Here is a 25013-nt window from a genome sequence, read left to right on the forward strand (position 1 = left end):
TTCTCACCCAAACCTATAATATTATGTCTGAACACATGGATTTAATCACTGGAGTCATGTGTATTACTTTTATGCTCCCTTTATGTGGATTTTGTTGTTTCAAAATGTTGCCACTCATTCACTTGCATTGTATGGACCTACAGAGTTTAAATATTCTTCTAAAAATCTTCTTTTTAGTTCTGCAGAAGAAAGAAAGTCACACACATCTGGGATGGCATGGGGGAGTAAATCATGAGAGAAATAAAATTTTGGGGTGAACTATCCCTTTAAGAATAATGGGAATTGGGGGCCTGGGTAGCTCAACAAGTATTGACGCATTGACGCTGACTACCACCCCTGGAGTCGTGAGTTCGAATCTAGGGTGTGCTGAATGACTCCAGCCAGGTCTCCTAAGCAATAAATCTGGCCCGATTGCTAGGGAGGGTAGAGTCACATGGGGTAACCTCCTTGTGTTCGTGATTAGTGGTTCTCGCTCTCAATGGGGTAATTTGTGCGTGGATTGCGGAGAATAGCATGAGCCTCCACGTGCTGGGAGTCTCCGTGGTATCATGCACAGCGAGCTACGTGACAATATGCGTGGATTGACTGTCTCGGAAGCGGAGGCAACTGAGACTTGTCCGCCGCCACCTGGATTGAGGTGAGTAACCGCGCCACCACGAGGACCTACTAAGTAGTGGGAATTGGGCATTCCAATTTGGGAGAAAAGGGGATTAAAAAAAAAAAAAGAAAGAAGAATGGGAATTTACAAAATAATAATAAAAAAATCCCAAAAACATCTAAAATAGGTTTCAGTATGATAGACTACTATGATAGCCAACCAGCACCTAATTCATTACATCTACAGTCTATGACTGGAACGGGACAAAAAAGTAAATTGAAGTCTTTTAGTGTAGGCCATATTATAAAAAACTGTTCTATAGACCTCTTTAATTATTTAATGCAGTTTTTCTTGCACCACAGTCATAGGGACATTATATCTAATGCTGGATAATAACCATTGTGCATTTTTTTTCCATATGGGGCCAGAGCTTGGACTCTGTGAACCCCACTACACAAACAGAATGACAGCGTCAGCAGCTCCGGCACTATTGATCTCTCTTTTTGATTGAAAAGTTAATTGCACCTAACACCTTTTTACAGAGAATGTAATTTGCTCTGGTTTGCTGCAGACAGTGAAATTAATTGATTAAATGAAACTCAGCATAGCCCAGAGTCTGTGAAGTGTGTGTGCAGCAGAGGAATGATCGGTTATGCGTATATGGGTTTATTTTGATCGTATTTATTTTGATTTAGTAGCTTGCTGTGTTCTTATATTTTTAAAAGCTTTAAAAATAGTGCAGTGTAGATATTGGTCCTTTTAATAGCAGTATGTTTGCTCACCTCTGAAAGCACAGCATGACTCATTTGAAGAGCCGACCTGCCTGGGGCAGTATGTATGAAGTCAAAAATTGAATTGAGATCAGCTTTTGCCTTTTATAACCTAACATGTAAGACTTGTTTAGACTAGGGAAAGCTGATGTTAAATCAGCCTACATCTGCTCTCTTGCACTGAAACCTGTAAGAGTATGAAAATAAGCCTTGGTTATTTATGTGAAATCTCTTGGAATTAATTATATTACATTTTGATTTGTCAACAGAGACCCCAGGTTTCTTTCCTTAACCCCCCTTCATCTGATATTTGAGTGTCTACAAGCTAATAAACTTTTCTTTTGGTGTCTGCTCAAAAATATTTCCATGATTAATGTTTTGATATGTTTTGTTTTTTCAGAAAATGCTGGAAGTCGCAGAGACCTGAAATACTAATAAGTGACATGCGACGACAACAGAAGAGGTGAAAAACATGAAAGTACAGTACATTACTAAAGGTGTGCACATAATGTACACAATAAAGTATTACATTTAAATGACTTTAAATATGCACTCCTTGCCATGTTATTCTCAAAAATGGCAAAAAAAATTCTGAATATGACATGTTTATTTTTTTAATTATGATTAAAAATCTTTGATCATGATCTTTTCCTGGTATTGTATTTGAAGCATGCACATATTATTTCATTATTTATTTTACTCATTGTAACTGTTACTGACATGATGAGAGATGGGTGGGAATGGGTATCCAATCGGTGCAGTGTTTGAGGTCAAGTGACCAGATTGAATTTGGTTCTTTTTCAAAATATTATTGCTGTCTGTCTGAAGCTGTCTAAAATACTGTCTGTAAAGAATGTGGTTGAAAAAAGTTATTTATCAGACTTTGGGCCTGAAATACAAAACACAAAGACATTTTATGTGTGTATATATATGTATATACCACAACATCAAAACTACCTGCCTAATATTGTGTAAGTCCCCATCGTGCCATCAAAACAGTGCTAACCCACATCTCAGAATAGCATTCTTAGATGCTATTCTTCTCACCACAATTGTACAGAGTGGTTATCTGAGTTACCGTAGACTTTGTCAGTTCGAACCAGTCTGGCCATTCTCTGACCTCTCTCATCAACAAGGCATTTCCATCCACAGAACTGCCGCTCACTGGATGCTTTTTATTTTTGGCACCATTCAGATTGTTGTGTGTGACAATCCCAGGAGATCAGCAGTTTCAGAAATACTCAAACCAGCCCGTCTGGCACCAACAATCATCCATGCGATTATCTAATCAGCCAACCGTGGGGCAGCAGTGCAGTGCATAAAATCATTCAGATACGGGTCAGGAGCTTCGGTTAATGTTCACATCAACCTTCAGAATGGGAAAAAAATCAGTGATTTGGACCGTGGCATGATAGTTGGTGCCAGATGGGCTGGTTTGAGTATTTCTGTAACTGCTGATCTTCTGGGATTTTCATGCATAACAGTCTCTAGAATTTACTCAGAATGGTGCCAAAAACAAAAACATCCAGTGAGCGGCAGTTCTGTGGATGGAAGTGCCTTGTTGATGAGAGAGGTCAACAGAGAATGGCCAAACTATTTGTGACAAAGTCTACGGTAACTCAGATACCCGCTCTGTACAATTGTGGTGAGAAGAATAACATCTCAGAATGCTATTCTGAGATTCGGGTTGGCACTGGGGGACCTACACATTAGGCAGGTGGTTTTAATGTTGTGGCTGATCGGTATATACAGTTGTGCTCAAAAGTTTGCATAACCTGGCAGAAATTGTGACATTTTGGCATTGATTTTGAAAATATGACTGATCATGCAACAAAACTGTCTTTTATTTAAGGATAGTGATCATATGAAGCCATTTATCATCACATAGTTGTTTGGCTCCTTTTTAAATCATAATTATAACAAAAATCACTCAAATGGCCCTGATCAAAATTTTACACACCCTTGAATATTTGGCCTTGTTACAGACACACAAGGTGACACGCACAGGTTTAAATGGCAATTAAAGGTTAATTTCCCACACCTGTGGCTTTTTAAATTGCAATTAGTGTCTGTGTATAAATAGTCAATGAGTTTGTTAGCTCTCACGTGGATGCACTGAGCAGGCTAGATACTGAGCCATGGGGAGCAGAAAAGAACTGTCAAAAGACCTGCGTAACAAGGTAATGGAACTTTATAAAGATGGAAAAGGATATAAAAAGATATCCAAAGCCTTGAAAATGCCAGTCAGTACTGTTCAATTACTTAAGAAGTGGAAAATTCAGGGATCTCTTGATACCAAGCCAAGGTCAGGTAGACCAAGAAAGATTTCAGCCACAACTGCCAGAAGAATTGTTCGGGATACAAAGAAAAACCCACAGGTAACCTCAGGAGAAATACAGGCTGCTCTGGAAAAAACGGTGTGGTTGTTTCAAGGAGCACAATACTTGTTGACCCCTCTCCAAACATAGTGCTTACGGTTGTGACCATAAAGCTCTATTTTGGTCTTGTCACTCCAAATTGCAGTGTGCCAGAAGCTGTGAGGCGTGTCAAGTTGTTGTCGGACATATTGTAACCGGGCTTTTTTGTGGCATTGGCTTCTTTCAGGCAACTCGACCATGCAGCTCATTTTTGTTCAGGTATCGTCGTATTGTGCTCCTTGAAACAACCACACCATCTTTTTCCAGAGCAGCCTGTATTTCTCCTGAGGTTACCTGTGGGTTTTTCTTTGTATCCCGAACAATTCTTCTGGCAGTTGTGGCTGAAATCTTTCTTGGTCTACCTGACCTTGGCTTGGTATCAAGAGATCCCTGAATTTTCCACTTCTTAATAAGTGACTGAACAGTACTGACTGGCATTTCCAAGGCTTTGGATATCTTTTTATATCCTTTTCCATCTTTATAAAGTTCCATTACCTTGTTACGCAGGTCTTTTGACAGTTCTTTTCTGCTCCCCATGGCTCAGTATCTAGCCTGCTCAGTGCATCCACGTGAGAGCTAACAAACTCATTGACTATTTATACACAGACACTAATTGCAATTTAAAAAGTCACAGGTGTGGAAAATTAACCTTTAATTGCCATTTAAACCCATGTGTGTCACCTTGTGTGTCTGTAACAAGGCCAAACATTCAAGGGTATGTAAACTTTTGATCAGGGCCATTTGGGTGATTTCTGTTATCATTATGATTTAAAAAGGAGCCAAACAACTATGTGATGATAAATCGCTTTATGTGATCACTATCCTTAAATAAAAGACAGTTTTTTAAAAATCAATGCCAAAATTTCACAATTTCTGCCAGGGTATGCAAACTTTTGAGCACAACTGTATATATTTAAAACTTTTTTTTTTTTTTTTTTGGACAAATTGAAACTGGTTCCATTCACTCACAGTCTACCAAAGATTTAGCAGTGCCTTTTAAAGTCACTGTATTACATTTACCTGTTATGCCTTTTGTTTACTGATCTCATGTTCACCCAATGCTGTACTTGAAGATAAGCATATTCAATGTTCTCTGCCTGGAAATAAAATCCTAAAAATAACAATAACATGTGTTTCTTGTCTTTGCCACATCTTCTAGAGATGGAAATGTTTGATTATGACTTTGAAAAGGTGTCTGTGACTTTCAGAAATGTTTTACTCCTCCAGGCCTTTATTGCCCTTATAACCAGGAGTTGTTTTACTAACAATGCAAAAATCCTGGGTGACTATTACAATGGTTTGTTGATTGTACTGTTTGCTTTTTCTGCACCTCACATAGAGAATGATTAATTAATTCTGTAAAAAGGTTCATATGCTCTGGTATTGAAACTGATCTGTATACATGATAATTAGCATATAAAGAGTAACTAAGACATGCACATTCTTTACCAATTATTTTCTTCTGAAAATTATTGAGATGTTTACTCTTGCCATTATGCTGCCTTTTTTCTGGACAGTTCCAGACAGTAATTTAATAACAGCAAATTAATTCTCATTCATGTCTTTGACAACAGCACACAATAGCCCAACATTTTGTTCATGAGATTTTATGGTTTTAAATGTTTATATATATATATATATATATATATTTATTAAACTAAGCTCACTCTTCATTAACTTGACTTCACCGCTGCCTATATCTAGGAGCACCAAGGATATAACAAATAAGGTTTTTACATGGCACAGAAGTTCTATTAATCCAGGCATATGCCAGTTATATGGTTTTTTTTTTTTTTAAGAAACGTGTACCGAATAAGGTGTTTATATTTAATTCTGATTAATCCAGACATGTTCTGTATGCCAGCTCTCTTATTCAGGTTTTTAAAAACTGCATAATAATAACCTTAATGTTTACACAGTGCATACTTAATCTGAAAATAACCAAATTCCAGTATTAATCAGAATTTTCATGTGCATGTAAACATGGTCATTGATACAAAGCCTCCATTAATCCTTAAATATTTATGAATCTTTATGAAATTATTTAGGTTTGGGAGCCAAAAGCCTCAGGGGGGAGCTGTGTCTTTGCTCTCCAAGATGTTTCCTAAAGCTGAGGATTGAACACATTGGCAGTGTAACTAGCCAATTCAGTCATGTCAAAAGATTTGGTCTAATTAAGGAACAGCTTGTCACACTTTCTGACACTGAGGCTGTCTCAGAGACCAGCGATGACACTGACAATATGCAGACTGTGTCTGTGTGCTCGCAAGGTGCTCAACTGACAGGATGCATGCTGTGTTTGGCCAATTTATTGATGCTCTACATGTACTTGGAGGGAAATGTGCACTTGAGACACCCCTGAAAAGCTCCAGGTTATCGGAGACACCTTGGCAGTGCTAGTGGAAAGTAAATCAGAAGGAAATAGCTTTCAGCAGCAGGTGCTTGTGGGCAGCAGTACATGGTCATGTTTAACTTCTTTCCACAGTGTCCAATAAAATTTGAACCAATTTTTTTTTTCTCTCCATTGTACATAAAGCACACAAACTAATATGTTTGAACAGAACACAAAACATCTCTCCCAAATCAGTCTATTCACTGTAAGTATTAAGGAACTACAGGTGCATCTCAATAAATTAGAATGTCATGGAGAAGTTCATTTATTTCAGTAATTCAACTCAAATTGTGAAACTCGTGTATTAAATAAATTCAATGCACACAGACTGAAGTAGTTTAAGTCTTTGGTTCTTTTAATTGTGATGATTTTGGCTCACATTTAACAAAAACCCACCAATTCACTATCTCAACAAATTAGAATACATCATAAGACCAATAAAAAAACATTTTTAGTGAATTGTTGGCCTTCAGGAAAGTATGTTCATTTACTGTATATGTACTCAATACTTGGTAGGGGCTCCTTTTGCTTTAATTACTGCCTCAATTCGGCGTGGCATGGAGGTGATCAGTTTGTGGCACTGCTGAGGTGGTATGGAAGCCCAGATTCTTTGACAGTGGCCTTCAGCTCATCTGCATTTTTTGGTCTCTTGTTTCTCATTTTCCTCTTGACAATACCCCATAGATTCTCTATGGGGTTCAGGTCTGGTGAGTTTACTGGCCAGTCAAGCACACCAACACCATGGTCATTTAACCAACTTTTGGTGCTTTTGGCAGTGTGGGCAGGTGCCAAATCCTGCTGGAAAATGAAATCAGCATCTTTAAAAAGCTGGTCAGCAGAAGGAAGCATGAAGTGCTCCAAAATTTCTTGGTAAACGGGTGCAGTGACTTTGGTTTTCAAAAAACACAATGGACCAACACCAGCAGATGACATTGCACCCCAAATCATCACAGACTGTGGAAACTTAACACTGGACTTCAAGCAACTTGGGCTATGAGCTTCTCCACCCTTCCTCCAGACTCTAGGACCTTGGTTTCCAAATGAAATACAAAACTTGCTCTCATCTGAAAAGAGGACTTTGGAACACTGGGCAACAATCCAGTTCTTCTTCTCCTTAGCTCAGGTAAGACGCCTCTGACGTTGTCTGTGGTTCAGGAGTGGCTTAACAAGAGGAATACGACAACTGTAGCCAAATTCCTTGACATGTCTGTGTGTGGTGGCTCTTGATGCCTTGACCCCAGCCTCAGTCCATTCCTTGTGAAGTTCACCCAAATTCTTGAATCGATTTTGCTTGACAATCCTCATAAGGCTGCGGTTCTCTCGGTTGGTTGTGCATCTTTTTCTTCCACACTTTTTCCTTCCACTCAACTTTCTGTTAACATGCTTGGATACAGCACTCTGTGAACAGCCAGCTTCTTTGGCAATGAATGTTTGTGGCTTACCCTCTTTGTGAAGGGTGTCAATGATTGTCTTCTGGACAACTGTCAGATCAGCAGTCTTTCCCATGATTGTGTAGCCTAGTGAAGCAAACTGAGAGACCATTTTGAAGGCTCAGGAAACCTTTGCAGGTGTTTTGAGTTGATTAGCTGATTGGCATGTCACCATATTCTAATTTTTTGAGATAGTGAATTGGTGGGTTTTTGTTAAATGTGAGCCAAAATCATCACAATTAAAAGAACCAAAGACTTAAACTACTTATGTCTGTGTGCATTGAATTTATTTAATACACGAGTTTCACAATTTGAGTTGAATTACTGAAATAAATGAACTTTTCCATGAACATTCTAATTTATTGAGATGCACCTGTAAGTACTTGAACATTTCCTCTTATACCATTCTTTGCATTTTCAATACAACGTCTTCCTCTTCTTAAGTGAAATTATTGTTGTGATATACAGAACTAGGGTGAATCTCATGAAAACATGTTCAGGTCTCTCTCTCTCTCTCACCGGCCATAAGGTACACCTGTACATATACGTATTCACGCGATTATCTAATCAGCCAATCATGTGGCAGCAGTGTAATGTATAATATCATGGGTCAGATGTGGGTCAGGAGCTTCAGTTAATGTTCACATCAACCATCAGAATGGGTGAAAAAATGTGATCTCAGTGATTTAGACCATGGCATGATTGTTGGTGCTAAACGGGCTGGTTTGAGTATTTCTGAAACTGCTGATCTCCTGGGATTTTCGCGCACAACACTATCTAGAGTGTATAGAGAATGGTGAAACAAAAAACATCCAGCGAGCGGCAGTTCTGTGGACGAAAATGACTTGTTGATGAGAGAGGTCAACGGAGAATGGCCAGACTGGTCCAAGCTGACAGAAAGGCTACAGTAACTCAGATAACCCCTCTGTACAATTGTTGTAGAATAGCATCTCAGAATGCACAACACGTCGAACCTTGAGGCGGATGGGCTATAACAGCAGAAGACCACAATGTGTTCCACTTATGTCAACCAAGAACACAAAACTGAGGCTGCAGGGAGCCTACCATTTGTGTACCTCAGCAGAAATCCAGATTCGTCAGACCAGGTGATGTTTTCCAATCGTCTACTGTCCAGTTTTGGTGAGCCTGTGCCCACTGCAGCCTCAGTTTCCTGAAGCTGACGGTAGTGCTACCTGGAGGCGTCTCCTGCTGCTGTAGCCCATCCACATCAACATTTAACATGTTGTATGTTCAGAAATGCTTTTCTGCGCAGCACTGTTGTAACGTGTGGTTATTTGGGTTACTGTCACCTTCCTGTCAGCTTGGACCAGTCTGGCCATTCTCCTCTGACATTAATAAGCCGTTTTCATCCACAGAACTGCCGCTCGCTGTTTTTTTTCACCCGCACCATTCACTTTACACTCTAGATAGTGTTGTGCATGAAAATCCCAGGAGATCAGCAGTTACAGAAATACTCAAACCAGCCCATCTAGCATCAACAATCATGCCACGGTCAAAATAAAAAATGTTCCCCATTCTGATGGTTGATGTGAACATTAACTGAAGCTCCTGACCCACATCTGCATGATTTTATACATTACACTGCTGCCACATGATTGGTTGATTAATCGCATGAATAAGTAGATGTACAGGTGTTCCTAATAATGTGGCCAGTTAGTGTATATACAGTATTATATATCTCATTAACAAAATTTAGCCTCTTAGGATCATTAAAATGTTTAAGATTATTGTGACTCCCCCTATTATTATTAGCATAATCTATTTCTTTGGATTTTGGTGTGAGATATGGCCCAGACATGTTCTTGACAGGTTCAGCCACTAAATATATGTAAATACAATGCAAGTTACTACATATCTATCAACTATGTTCTGATCTTTCATTTTGCACAAACGTTTTCGCTAACAGTGTGATAACCCCCCACAAAAAAAAAAAAAAAAAAAAAAAAAAAAGACAAAAAAATAAATAAAAAAAAGACAAAAGTCAAGGTTTAAAGACAACATATTTCACATTTAATTTTGGACATCACCATAGCTATATGTATCTTTTAAGGACAAGTTTCAGCAACAGAACATTTATTAATTTTGCTTGTTTTTTTCTTTTTCATCTTTTGAGGTCAGTACATGTTTGGTCCTGTAACATTTCATGGTGGTTCTTTTCCTCTGAATGGACATGGATCATTAATGTCAAACACACAACACATGCACATGTCATTTAGTGGTTTACATTAGGGTAGGACAAAGTCAGAGACAGACATTATGCATATAGTATAGTTTTCATTTCAACCTCCCTTGCTCTGTTTTTGACACTCATATCTAATAAGGCTATATTACAGCTATGAACAAGAAGTCCAACACTGCATTTCTAAGTATAGAGCACCATATGTACACCTATATTTACAGACTTTATTCTTAAAATGAAAAGACAAAACAAACAGAAATACTTAAGATAATTTTAGGTCAAGTGAGCCATTTGAAGGATGTACAGGTTTGAAATATAAAAACAACAACAACAAAAATTAAATTTACATATAGCTGCAACTTATAGCTTAGCTTATTGCAAATGCCCTTTAAATATCTCACACCCAATTTTCGTTCACTCTCACAGTTCTGCAGAGCTTTGACTTTTTTTTATATATCAGATCATGGTCACTCAATAGCTAACTCTCAAAGCCATATTTCCTGATAAAGTGGTCATATACCTGATATAAGATATACCATTTATTTATCTGTTATGAGGTGGCCAGGTGACAAAACAGCCCCGTTTTATCCCAACTGGAAGTCAGCCCAAGGCCTGCATCCAACACAGCATTTTAAAACAGCAGTCCTTTCAAAAAATAAATTTTAAAAAAATATATGTACATACTTATATAAACAGCCCCTATGGCCATTCCATTCTGAGACTGGTACATACAGTAACTCAATGCTGAACAGTACAAGAACAACAGGGGTGAGATTGAGATCTGCAACCAAAAATAATTTCGTAAGCCAAAGAAAAGTCCTTAATGACAAAGTAATTTCTCTATTCAAATTTTGTATTTTTAAAAATTACATAAAAACATAAAAAAATGGGCTACTGGTTAAAACCATTCAGTATTACAAAGGCCTGACGGTATCTGTGGGCTTGATTTTACTCTAGCAGAAACTGCATTCTAATTATTTCCCACTGTGATTTGTATGTTCACTGTATCCTAATTGTAGACTATACTTACACCATAGTACAATGATAATTTTATAATTTAACAAAAACTATGATGAACACATTTAGGTCTGAGTATAACCACGGTGCTGTCTGCAACGCAAATTTTGCAAACAATTTTACTTACGAGGGCATTTCACAGAGGGGATTGCAAAATTTACCAGCTTTAACTTGTATAAATTGCACTTAAATCTCAACAATTCTTTCCTTAAACTCACACAATTTGAACAAATCTTAAGGTGTGGTGTGAATCATGAACTTGGTGAACATGTGTGGCAATATATCTCAAACAAAATAATTAAAAATCCAAGTTATCTGGATTATCCCGTAACCCCCGTTAAGGGAATGACCCATTAAGAATTTCCCTTGTTATTGCAACTGATTGTCCATAACCTCAAAAGTTTCAGTTAAACAGAAACTTTCTAAACAAAGAAATGGAAACGGTCAACAGCACTTTAAAAATGGTGAATAAAAACAGATTGTGTTCAAAATAGTTATTTAGTTTAAGACTCATCAAAGAGCGCTATGACTATGTTGGTTCTTTAATCTCACTATTGCTTTTACTGTATTACCATTCAAACCGTATCTTTACAATGATAATGGGGCTTTTAATTTACAAGACCAGTTGCAATTCTTATATTTACATTGAGCTTGTTTTACGAATTGCCATGTTCTGTTTTATCATACCTTTGGCCTTAATTTAAATATCTTACTTTATTAAAGGTAATTTTATTGTAGATAAACTGTTTGTGCAATTCTTCTTGAGAGACTAGGCTGTCAAAATCTTGGAATTCACTGTAAGAACGTTTTATTTTGAGGGCTATAAAAGCAAAATAAACAGGACTTGACAACAGATTTTGAATTCTATTAAATTCTAATGGGGCAGAAAAAAAAAAAAAGAAAAAAAAAAAGGATAGCAGTGTGCACTTCATTAAAACAAGTGGGTCCAAGAGTAGAAACTTAATAAATAAGTCATGAGAATGATTAAGACAACAGAGAAGGCAGGAAATAAAGGTCAGGTTGGGGTCGAGAGGTCATATACAGCTACTCATAGAGAACTCAAGTCATTATTATGCTACAAATGTGGCAATAGGAACAAACCACTCTGAGAACCAGCCATGTGATGCACCATCATATGACCTGACAGCAGCTGGCCTGGGCTGAAGCACAGATCAGTCCGTCCCTTGGGCTTCGCTGGATGTTCACGGAGATGGTCTTTTCACACAGAGGTAGCTGGAGAACATTGTTTTTCAAGTTCAGGTTGTTCTCCTTGACCAGGCCAAGTTCATTTAGCATGACTGCTGTTTGGTCTGGATAATGCTCCATTGCCCCAATACCACCATTCAAGGCAGGGTTGATTACTTTGTCTAGACTGCTTTTGGAACCAATGCACATCTTCCAGGAGGATTTCTCCTGGACTTTAACACTAGACAAGCTCTGGGGATCAAGGATGAACCGTCCTCCTCCCCCTCCTCCAGAGCTGCGATGCTGAAACTGAGAACTCAAGCAGAAACTCATAAGCTTGAGACTCTCTACCAGTTCCCCTGCACTCCGAGCCGCACTACGCGTCGAACCAGATGAAACGTTGTTGCTACGGGAACAGCTGGAAGGGGCACCCTGTCCTTTCGTACCCCACCACCTCCACCACCTCCTCCAGTACTACCACTATTCCCTCCTCCTCCTCCTGGAGGACAGCTCTTGTCTGGTCCTGAGTTACCCTCCCCAGGTGGTTTACTCTGTCCTCCACTGCTACCACCCCCATTGCCCCCAGAGTCTCCAGGTGGACCCTCACTACTGTCCCTGCGGTTCCAGCTGTAGGTGAACCCTGTGTCTTTATCTAGACGCCGACGGTGACTCTCTGAATCATCATCACTGGTCTCTGAGCTAGAGCAGCTTGAACCACGGCCCTGACTTTTGCGCCGGTGGTAGCGCTTCTGGACCGTACCAGGAGATGTCATGTTCATCTTCAACCGGCTAAGCTTGGGTGGAAGACTCTCATCCATGTCGAAGTCATCGTCTGACTCACCTTCCTCCTCGAAGATCTGATTGAGCACAGGGGCGCTCTTGCGAGACGTAAGCCGGTTGGTGATGGACAGTGGCTTGCGCCGCATCACCACCTGGGTAGGTAGTGGTGAAGGCTCCTGTTCTTCCTCCTCCTCCTCATCCTCTTCCACTCGAAAAAGGCAGGTTCTCTGCTTGGCTGAAGCAGAAGCAAGAGGCACCATGAGGGGGTTTGATGGCAGAGCGGTAGGTGCTATAGAGCTGCTGGAGGCTTCACTGGTGTTCTCTCTACGGCCCACTTCCAGAAGCCCCTTATTTCTGTGACCGTTTAGCAAGTTCTCTGTACTGCGAGCCGGAGACTGAGGACCCCCAGCATGAGAGATGGACGAAGATGCTAAGCTGTCCTCAATGTCCTGATGCATGTCAATTTTGGTTGGCCATGACTGCCTGCAAAAAGAAAAGGACATGGGTCTTGATATAAATAACCTTTTCCAGAGATGGTGCAGGCTACTGAAAACAAAAAATAAAATGCCAGATTCTGCCTTAAATAATAATATACAGTAAAGGTGGACATTGCCAGGAAAAAAATAAAATAAAATTATGGACAGAGTTCTGGAGAGTGCCTTTTAAAAACAGCCCAAACCTTCATGATAGAGAAAGTCCTTGACAAAAGCCAGACTTGCTTCTCGTGCCAAGCACTCAACAAAGGAACATGGCGATTCACAAGATAATTCAGACCTGAAGCAGCAACTTGCCATTAATGTACCTACTTGTTTCCTTAGCCACATGCTAGGTTATCATTTACACAATATGTGCACTAAGTCACTATGGAAAGAAATAACCTGCTAAGAAGATTTATTAGGCTATCGAAGCAAAGCTAATCAGTGGAACCGAGCTCTGGCACGTCCTGCCTGGTTGTCTTAACTACACTAAACTACACTCCATAAACTTCAATGTTGATATAACAAGCCAAAAAAGTCAAACATTAGGAATAACAATGCAAACAAAAATTCAGCAAATGTTTTTGTTAAAACCACCTTTTCAGATTTTGTTTTTACAGATTATAAACCAAGCTTCTGCCAGAGACCCCAAAACAAAATTTGTCAGCAAAGATATTCAAAATATTAAACTTGTTTCAAGCTTGGGTAAATACTGCAAACAGAAGCGTGTTTATAGTATTGAATGTTTCTTTCATTAGTGTGATGCTTGATACTATTTCTGATATAAGATGATAAAGATGGAGCCTGCCTGCATCCCAAAGACTCTTTTATCTTTTTTCCTTCCTCTCTTCTCTTTCCCACCACATTCTCTCATTTCTTCCACTCTTTGCTCCTTTCAGAAGGCATCTACAGCCTCACTGCTTTTCTAGGTCAGTCCGAACCAATTTCTGCCTCATCTCTTAAACATATTTGTCACCCGGTGCAAGGCTCAGAGGATGTGCTGGCTGTCCACACAAAGCACTAAGAGCAGACAGGGATCTTGACATCAAGTAGAACTGGCCTCCCATGGGTTCAGATAGTAAATCCTTCCTTAATTTTTAAGCACAGACACCTTCTCCTAAGAGCCAACAAACCTGTTGTTAGTCCTTTGCATATGACACTACATGGCAGACTGAACTGAGACAATTAAGAGAACCTTGACAACTAAACTAATAGTAACACTGTAAAGCTAAACCAAACAAATATCTTGAGTGACTACAATGGCTTTTTTGACAGAACAGAATCATAAGAATTACAAAAAGACATTTATCAATTAATTAACTTCTTTCAACCAACGGCTGAACTTCACAAACAGGATCTGGGTTATTATAGGCAGAGAAGAGTGACTCGGTAAACAGGATATTACACAAACATTGGATTCAGACATGCTTTGATGCCTTCCTACCTCTGAATACTGCCTGAGAAAGCAACATTTTTCAGGTTTCGCACATAACCATGGTCCCTCAACTGGTGGAGTTTGGCATCAGTCAGTTTCAATTGTGCATCTTTAAATATTGAGCTTTTTTTTATTACTTTTGTTTTGCTGGTATTTGTATTTTGCCTTTTTTGTGATGGCATGTACAAACACAAATTCCTTGGCAAATAAAACAATTCTGGTTTTAAAGTTCACTAACTAAAACCTCAAGTTTGTAAAAGCTTTTATTCATGTGAACAATCCACTGTCTGACCTTACAAGAAGGAGAAATCCCATTAAAACCTGAGGAACTAAAAACATTCCAAGCAGTAACCAAGGAATTCTGCTCAAAAACTAGTTGATTTCAGAAGAGATGAATGTTCTACTCCTGCTGAGAGAGATACCGAGTTATTCTTTACAACATGGCACCACAATGCTTTTCTCTCTGATTTTACTTTATATCATGCGCTTAAGGCAAAATGTTAGCATGTGGCTTGACACAACAAAACCAACTGGGTGAAACTGAGAATGTTTAGTTATCCGAGAAATAACATTGAGTGTTGCATTGTCTTTTGCACCAAAACTAAGAAACCTAAGAGGGCTTATCAATCCATAATTATGCAGGATTCTCCTAAAGACAAGACTCGAGTGTCTATATGAATCACAGAGACAAGAGTAAACCCCACAGGGGACTGAAGCTCCGGGGGAACAGCCGTACCTGAAGTGGGCCTTGATGTTACTGGGGCTGGAAGAACGAGGTTGCACCTCCTTCTCCTGCTTTTCCCTCAGGATCCGTTCAGCCAGCAGGAAATAAGTAGCAGTGATGTGGTTGTACTTGTTTGTCTCTAGGGCTCTGGAGAAACCGCAAAGAGAATGGACAAGTGAGGGGGAGATACAGACAGTATAAAAAAAAAACATACAATTCAATGTGTCAACTACTAGTACAACTCGATGACTCTGACAAGGGGTCAATGTTTAGCTGGTTAGCATGACCCAGTTAGCTGGCAGATGCCATAACTACACCATCTGGCAAAAAAAAAAAAAAAAAAAACATAACATTAACAGCTCAGGTGTTTGTTTAAAAAAAAAAAAAGCAGAACTGAGCGCCCATGAGCAAAAAGATCAGATTTCAAATCACGTACTTCCAGGGGGTCATGTGCCGGCAAAGCCACTACCACTGAGATAGGAATCCAAACAGATAGCTTTCTCCTGGTATTATAGACCTCCTTGGACTCTAACAACTACAGACCAAGTAGCCTCTATCAGCTCAAAAGGTCTTGATCAGTATATTGCCCTCTATTTTGAACACTTGGGACTAAAATAGGCATGAAGAATCATCCACTGGCTCATTACAAGTGGGACATTCTGCAGTTAACTTATCAAGATGGTGAGTCTGGGCATGTTAGCCAAGACTACACTGCTTCCTCAGAGATTACATGCTACCAATTGAACAAATGAGGGCTCAGCGACCACAAACTCATGCAGCGACAATAATCTTTTGGAAAGGCTTGAATCCAGTGTTGTGGCTTGCGTTCAGGGCTCAGGAGTCCAGCTTTATTCTCTCCAAGCTGTTTAGAGTAGAGGAGTTATTGCCACAAATCTGTTTTATCTAGCTTCCATCTCATTGTATGTGGGACTTTAATGCAATCATCCTATCACAGGACACCTTCTCTTGTGGGTTCCTTTGAGGCGGGTTGACTGCATTTTCTCGCAGTGGGGTTCCCCAGCTGCCAGAGAGAGGTATCAAAGACAGAGAGAAGTGACTGATAGGTGCTTTGAACCGTAACCCAGCATGAATCTCACTACAAGACTGTACTGCAGGAGTCTTCCGCACCGTGTACGTTTCATGCTCCACTGACAGCAAGATGAACTTATTTTTTTTTCAGCACTTATGAAAAATGGTGCTCCTACTGATGTGAAAAAATAAAACCTGTCACCATTTCTGAGTGACAATTCACAATGGGCTACGTGGAGGTTTCCTGCGGCCAGCTTCCTCATTAAATTCACCTTGAGCATTATGAGAGAAGGACAAGCTTTTCCAGAATTTAATGTGCCAGTATTCAATGTGAACTCTGGAAATAACTTAAACAGGACTAAAGTGAGGTGGAACGAGCATCCCCCTTGAACATTTCTCTGTTTCACCCCCATTTGAGGTTGATTCGTCACTACTATGTGTTGCGTATGCTGCATACCCTGTTTTTGCAGCATGCCCTGAAGTTACTAAGGCAGTGACAAGTGTCAGAACTGATGAGGGTGATATAGTTACCTTTAAATATCTGTGACATTCAACAGGATGTTTTAATATTCAACTAGCTAGCAATAAACGTAATAAATTATAATTCTCTCATCATTTACTTGCCCTTATGCCATCTCAAATCATGTATGACTTTATTTATTCTGTTGAAGACACACACAAATATATTTTCATATACTGTATGTACATGTTTATATCCATACAATGCAAGTCAACAGGGTCCAACACTTCCAAGAACATTAGGACAGCCTAAGAGTAATCCAGACTCGAGATAATGCATTGGATGATCCATATTTTCTGAAGCGATACGACTGGTTTTATTCAAGCACAAGGGAACCGCAAGGATGTTCACGAGCTTCTCTCATGAACATGCCAAGGTTATTCTGATGTCGAAATTTATAAAGAATAAGAAGTAACATTTTAGTCCGTTTCTCACCCAAAATCGACCATAATGCTTCAGAAGACATGGATTAAACCACTCGAGCCATATGGTTTACCTTTATGCTGTCTTTATTAAAACCACTACAACACTCGTGATGCTTTTTTTTATCACGATTGTTGTCACCAGCTAACTAATCTTCAAGCAAAGAGCTTTGCCTGTCTGTACAACAAACACTTACAACTTATAACACTGAAACCTGGAGACACGGCCCTTTCAAAAGTAGTCTGTCATTTTGAGACAATCCAACTTAAAGAAAACAAAAGCACGACAGACATGTATTTGAAAACGTCTTTTGTGGAAAATTCTCAGCATTAACCTGAGGACATCAGAGGTCCCAGCATCATAAATGTATCTTTTAACTAATCTGCAACTGTGGCTTTTGGCTTTGTCTTACTCAATGATGGATTCTCTATCTGCGATGTCTCCCAGCACCATGCGTTGGATGATGCTGTTGTGTTCTTCTTCAGACAGGTTCTTGTGGGACACTAGTGGGGTGTTAAACTTGGTGGCTGGAGATGGATCTACCCCTTGAAGCCACGCATGACTTTCGATCTCTTCTAGTGATGCTCGCCTCTTTGGATCCCTTTGAAGCATCCGGTTTATCAGGCTGTGAAAAACAGGAACAGAAAAATGTGAGGACGCATATCAGAAACATCTTGAACATGCAAGCCAAGTTCTAGGCATCATTCAGGCCTTAACCCTGGGCTGTGTTGTAGTTATATAAATGAATCTCTTCTGACAAGGATTAGCTCAGGACTACTATCATATTGGTTATCAGCTAAAGATAGATAATTATCGGCATCTGCCAAAATTTCTATATCAGTGCACCCCCAGTAGACATTGTGTTATTGAACTTTTAAATAAGTATCCTACATCATTAAAAGTAGGGATGGGAATAAGGAAATTATCGATTTCAGTTCCTTAACGGTTCCAGTAGCGATTCCAGTATTTATTTTAGTATTAACACCCGCCAAGTGCCTAATGTGGTTACATTTTCTGTTTAGTCTGTGAATTTCGCAGCATCACAGGCCACTCTGTTGGTTGGTTTTTGCTTTTTTTCAGTTTATGTCAGCTTGCAAAATAATTTTACACTTTCTAGTTTTGTCCTCAAGGGGGCTCTGTAGACCTACAGTCAGTAAGGTCGCGGCTCTTATTAGCAAGTCCTGTTGCACACCAATAGTCTCAATGCTGTGTGTCCACTGGCGCGTGGTGAGCGAAGGTGGAATCAGTGCTTTAATCACATAATTATGTTTAATCCAGACTTCAAATGATGATTGCATGCTTTCCTTGTGGCAATTCTGTGGCTGGGTAAGCAAACGTTTAATAAATCAACACTGTTTGTATACTTTGGGCATTTGAAAATGAAGTTGGCATTTTTCCAACTATAATCACACATATTTAAGATGACATCAATGCTTGTGTACTGAAAGCTAATAGTACAAAATACACAAGGGATATGTATCTTACAAATTCGCCCTGCAGCGGCAGCTCTCTGGCGTTGTGAGCGGGGCTGAGCGGATTTCTTCCTCACCAGTTGGCACGTACCGCTAGCAGTACATCTCAAAGCAAGATGAAAGCAATGTTCAGGAGTGTTCATGCCATCGGGATGAAGGGAAGACCACTCTTGAATTTCCACTGGATGTAAGAATAAGTTTTATTTACCCTACCACCACACATAAAAATGATCTGGTAATGATTGCATCATAAAAACCGAATGATTGTCATGACGTTTTGTTTCGTTAACGGTTCTTGAACGTGCATTCTTCCGGTGATGCGGACAGAAAACCAGACTAAAATACTCAGACAATGTTTCCTGTTTTACTTTTAAGCACCACAGCAACATTGCTACTGAATCTACAGCGTGAGACGAGACATAAAGCACTACCAGTAGACCGATTCCCAAACAAATGAGACTTTTGAGCCGGTTCTTTTGAATCTACAGCGCGAGACATAACAAGCGACAGTGTAATCTGATTTACAATCAAATGACTCTTTTTAGTAAATAAACAACTGTTGTCCGATTCCCAAATGCATGACTCTATGAGCCAGCTCTTTTTAGTAAATCAAAAAGACTTATGAATCCTTTGGAGCTGACTGAATTAATTGACTCACTCCACATAAACCAAGAACTGCTACTGTGTTGTGTGTATTTTAGACTCATGAGAGTTACTTACTGGTCGTTCATATGACAACATGTACTTTAAAGTACAAATTTAGCTGTTGTAATAAGTGAATAATCTATATAAAAAAATAAAAAAATAAAACATTCTAAATGGACTATCTGGCATTTAAATATTTCATAAATAATAAAACAATACAATTCTTTAAAAAAGCAGTTCACTTTTGAATATTTGTCTCATATGTCAGTAAAATCCACTTGTAAAATGCAAAAAAAAAAAAAAAAAACTTGGCCGGAAAGTAATCTGACTGGCTGGCAAATTTTTTCATCTACCAGCCACCTTGGTTCAGGAATAGGACTATACCGGAAGAACTAAGTTTCGCCTTGTTGATTCAAAAGAGCGGGCTCATAAGAGGCATTTGTTCGGGAATCAAAATACACTGGTAAAGCTGTGAGTTTTATGCTGTAGAGGGCAGCGCTGCTGCTGAAATGCACTGCTGGAAACACTGTCAGCATTTGGTACAGTGTTCTATTTGCATCGGCGGAGATTTGCACATAGGGGAACCCTTAACAGAACCGAAAGTCATGAAGATCATCCAGTTCCAGAATTTTTTAAAGAAAGGAAAAGGTTTTGAACAAGATCCGGTTCTCGGTACCTAACCCTAATTAAAAGTCTTGAAAGCTCAAGTACTCAATCTTTTGCCTCACTCTACTGGTAATGTCCTTGCTGTTACTCAAACAACAGAAGAGCTAGGTAACAGGTATGGATGTGGTCCACATTATTTCTGTTATGGTCAATTTCTTTTCAAACAGAAGAACTCGACAGAAAAGCAGCAGCCACAGAGGACCATCCTTTCATTACCTAAAGTGAAGCCAATAACACTCGTTTAGGGAAAATGACTTGAATTGATATTGCTGTGAACAGACACTGAGGCAAAGTTCGACCAGGGCGCATCAGCATTCAGCACAGGCATGTGGCAAAATTACAGCCCAACCACCATGAAAGAGCCGAGTAGATTCAGCGGGCTTACAGCGGCGGCCTGAAAATCATCACCACTGAAGCAGCCAGCCTGCTCTAACCATTATCTGCAGGCAACAAATTTGTTAAGGCAAGTAGAGAACAAACAGATATGATAACTGGCAAGAGAATAAGCCTGTTTGTCTGCTCTTGAATATGCTGCCAGACTCTTATCAGCAGACAGAGGGTCTGTTTAAAAGCTTGTGAGTTTTAAGGCAGCACTTTAGACATCATTGGAGCACTCCTTGTGCAAAAGCTGTTCCAAAAGGTAGGTATCTTTATTATGCTGCCTTCTAAGATATCTAATTTTGGCCAAATTTTAAGGTATCATTGTATGTATCCTTCCCTGGGTAGGCAATCCCAGAATGCACCATGATGAGCTCAGTGGGAAAATAAATCCAAGATGGCGGACAAAGCGAGATAAATTTCTTTATAAATATAACCCATTCAATACTGAAAAGTATCTATAAAAAAAAATAGTTTAATATCATATAAAACCAACTATTTTACACATAATGTGTGTGTTATGCGTATTTATGCTCAGAGTAGAGTATCGCTTCTTTCCTCGTGTCACCTGCATTAAATTCAGTCGCGAGTCGCGTCTCCCATGCACTTGAGGAGCACTATTTGAATGATGCACAGAGCTGAATTGGTTCTCATTCCATACTGGCTCCATTTAAAAAAATAAAAGGGCGAAAGATTTAAACTTGGTATTGGAGGAGGGAGTGTGGGCTAGGATTCTAAAAAACATCAAGTCTGCATCTAGAGACACAAAGGTGCACCTTACGCAATTCAAGATTTTACATTGGTTCTATTGGACCCCCTCTAGATTGTATCGTCTTGGTCTTAAAGACACACCCACCTGCTGGTGATGCCAATCAGAGGATGGAGACATAACCCATGTCTTTTGGGGATGTGTTAATGTCCAGGAGTTTTGGTTGAAGGTTCAGAGTCTGGTGTGTGATGTACTGAGCACTCGGGTTTCATTTTGCCCCAGACTGTATTTTGGGCGATGGGGCGGTCATCGATGTTGAAAATAGACACATAAAGAGTTGGGTCTTAACCAGCGTCATGATCGCCAGACAGATTCTTTTAAGGGGTTGGAGGTAGGCTGGAGCACCCTCATTTCAGGAGTGGTGCTCGGAGATGGGAAGGGTGGCGGCCCTTGAAGAAGGGTCATTTAGAAGAATGGGGAAGTTTAACTTGTTCGTGGTGAAATGGGGCTGATATTTATCATGTATGTATGTGTGATTATTATTATTATATTTTTCATTTGTTTATTTTTTGATGTGTGTCTATATCATGTAAGACCACTGGGATGTTGCTGGGGGCCAGGGTGGGATTGAGAGGGGTAATAGTGGGGTTAATGTTTATTCTGTGAATATAGGTTTTGTTTTTCTATGTTCAAATATGTGAATCAATAAAAATTGTTAATCGAAAATAAATAAATAAATAAATCTGGAATTTAGGGCTGCACAATTATTCAAATAATAACCATCATAATTGCCGATGGTTTTTAATGATATTGTAATTGTGATTAATAAATTAGATATACATGAAAATACTTATTTTGTGTGGGCAAATAAGCATTTTGTATGTCTTTTTTTTTTTTCAGCACACCTTTTATCGTGTGCTGATTCACTGTGATTCATTGTTTTCTGTGATTAAAAAGTCAGTATACATAATATGCCTTATAAAAAAAGTACAAGGTACAGGTTTAGGGGAGATAAAGATGGATAGACAGTGATATGATGTTGCAAGATATGAATGAGTAAAGATATGAATGGGTACAACACAATATATTTCAGATTTTTTATTACTGTTAGGGTCTCAGAAATAACCACAGTCATTGGCCATTCTGGCAACAGCAGCTGTCATTAGGGTAACATAACAAGAGTGTAATTGACAAAGACTGTGGGACAAAGTAATGGCGTACTGGTGTAACCTTCCGATGTCAACATAAAAAGTCCTGAAGAACTATGAACTGATCTGACATCTCAAAGGCTGGCAATAAATGATGTCTCGGTATTCCTTTCATCAAGGAAAGGCTGCTTGAGTATATTAATACGCTGTTGAAAACTTTAAAGGTAAAGTGTGTAATTTGTTTGATGTTATAATAGTTTCTCCAATCCCATCTGAATGGGACAACTAAATGTAAGCTATTCGTAGCTTGATTTCCCTTAAAACTTTGTTTGCCCGTGTGCAGTCACGTCTCGCACATGACTTAGCCCGCTCTAGCCTTTTAAAATATACCCTTTTGACTGCTTTTCGATCACATTCCTGTTTCCTTACTGCAACTGAGGAAACATAAAAGATCCTCCAAACAGCATCTGTCACCAGGAAAAAGGACACCAATTAGATTCATAGCCAACTATTACTTTCAATCCGCTGCCATTTTTAACACATTCGCCTATGAAATATTCATGCTATGGTAGCTTCACGGTAGAAAACAGCTTTAGCTACAGGAAGAGGAGGCTTTAGGGCTTTATCTATTTTTTTAATATTTTTTTTCCTCTGTACAGATTTATGCCCCTCCTGCAATCCGGGAATGACAATTACGCCTGAGGTAATCGCTAACCATGTTCACGGCCTGTTGGAGAAGGCCGTTTTATTGCTTAAATTATTCTTATCAGCTGAAGACAAGCAAAGATTTTATGAAAGCTCAGGATTTGGAGGTGGAGGGCTGTGTCTCAGCTCAATAGCTTGAATTTTACATGCAAATCAAATGTGTGAAATAGAGGTAGTTGTTTAATGAGAGTGAGAATATTATGTAACCAAGCAGTGACTAAATTAATCTGCCTGACAGTCACCTTAAAATGCCCCGTTGTCTGAAAAGACCTGAAGATAAAAACCAAATCCAAACACAAGCGCTTAAAACAGAAAATCAAGAGAGACTCTGACAAACTTCAAATTAAAATGATAAATGAATCAAATGCTCAAACTGAAATAAACGTCAACATGACAAGAAAGAAAAACAGAATACTAATTTCTAAATTCAATGAAAATTCAATTGCAACAATTCAAAGATAGACATTAATTTAAAATCATAAAATTCACTTTTTAAAAAGTGTTCTTTCAGACACAATACGAAAATACTTCTAAATGCATTAAATAAATCCATAAATAATTTTCTTTTCTTTAAAATTTCGGATTAAATCTTATTTTTTAGATTTGAATGCCTTTAAGCCCTTCGTTAATTTCGTCAGCAAGGGTTTGTGAAGGATGTTATCTTCCTTTTCTCTGAGCATAAAACTGGATACTTTGTTTAGTCTAAATTTATCTCCAGTATCTCTGCTACTGGAAAGGCCATCGCAGGAACAACCATGGAGATCTGTTTGGAATGCTTGTGCTCTTCCTGAGGTTTCCGAGGACAACAAGAACAGGACATAACATTCAGTACACAAATGTAGTCCTGAACATTAGCTCTAGGTTATACTGTATTTTCAGTCTATTTTTTCTCTCGTCTAATCTGCGACAAGGACGTGGTTGAAATCCACAGGAAATGAATTCAACACCCACTGCCCCCTCCATGAATGCAAAAATAGGAGGTAAAAAGTAACAAAACCATGATGAAATATTCACTATACTGATGACTGACATGTGAAACATGGCAGATGGATGCACAGCAATATTGATGAGCCAACCGCTGCTTGTACATGCATTAACCACATGGTGTCAGGGGCGGGGACAGAAGGGTGGGACAGGGTGGCAGCTGCCACCCTAAAAATGAGCTTTGCCACTAGACTTGCCACGATATAATAATTTTCACACCAGTGCGGTGTTCACGTTCAAACTGACTAACACCAGTATTACCGCTGGTTGGACGCTAAGTGGTACTATGGGGTAATTTTTGTTAAGCAATAGCCTATACAATAACAAAAGGCAGCTTGATTTCAAACTTTGACTGTTTTATTTAAACTAAAAATTCAAATGAAACTGAAGAAAATGAAGTGCAATTAAAATGTGTGTTGTTCAACTTTTTGAAAGATGGCTTTTCAACAGTTGTGAAGGGCAACATCTCTTTGGCAATAAACCTACTTCATCTGTGCATTCTCTCCATCATCGGCTACTGATCGGGTATTTCATTGTCCGGGCAAATACAATCACTTATTGTGGGTTGTTGCGGGATTAATGTTGGTGTTTTATAACATTTCATCCCAGGACCCAGTTTGGCTGATTCGGAAGGGTAATGACTTTGAATGTGTGTGAATAAATTTGTTTTGTTCCCTCCTAGGGCTGGGCGATATGCAAGAAATATGTTCATGATATTTTTATAAAAAATAAATCACAATATCCAATTACATAGTCAACCCCTTGGCTGAGGGATCGGTGAATATTCTTGCTTTAGTGATTTAGCATTGAAAATTAAATTCATTTATTTAAAAAACTAAAAACTTAAACCAATGACATTTTTAAATTCAAATTGCACTCCAAATGAAACGAAAAAGCAATTAAAATAAGT

The 25013-nt window shown here is 39.0% G+C and overlaps 2 protein-coding genes across 4 annotated transcripts in view; one reads left to right on the top strand and one right to left on the bottom strand.

Annotated features, from left to right (window-relative positions):
- LOC127452562 (anoctamin-10-like) overlaps positions 1-25013 on the top strand; it is a 105037-nt gene that overhangs the window by 50466 nt on the left and 29558 nt on the right. For 2 of the 3 annotated variants that reach the window (XM_051718100.1, XM_051718099.1), the window contains one exon: positions 1769-3270. The exons of the other annotated variant lie outside the window; for it this stretch is intronic. In XM_051718100.1, coding sequence (XP_051574060.1) covers positions 1769-1795 — 27 coding nt within the window. In that variant the 3' untranslated portion in view covers positions 1796-3270. Of the gene's footprint in view, positions 1-1768; positions 3271-25013 lie in introns of those variants that run through there. 3 annotated transcript variants of the gene reach the window in all.
- The window catches only part of LOC127452561 (SNF-related serine/threonine-protein kinase-like), a 71735-nt gene continuing 56337 nt past the window's right edge, over positions 9616-25013 (bottom strand). Inside the window, 4 exon segments of the mRNA XM_051718098.1 lie at positions 9616-12456; positions 12459-13272; positions 15437-15571; positions 17809-18021. Of these exon segments, the coding sequence (XP_051574058.1) occupies positions 11956-12456; positions 12459-13272; positions 15437-15571; positions 17809-18021 (1663 nt within the window). The 3' untranslated portion in view covers positions 9616-11955.

The sequence above is a fragment of the Myxocyprinus asiaticus genome, chromosome 15 (assembly GCF_019703515.2).
Source record: "Myxocyprinus asiaticus isolate MX2 ecotype Aquarium Trade chromosome 15, UBuf_Myxa_2, whole genome shotgun sequence".
NCBI classification, from domain to species: domain Eukaryota; kingdom Metazoa; phylum Chordata; class Actinopteri; order Cypriniformes; family Catostomidae; genus Myxocyprinus; species Myxocyprinus asiaticus.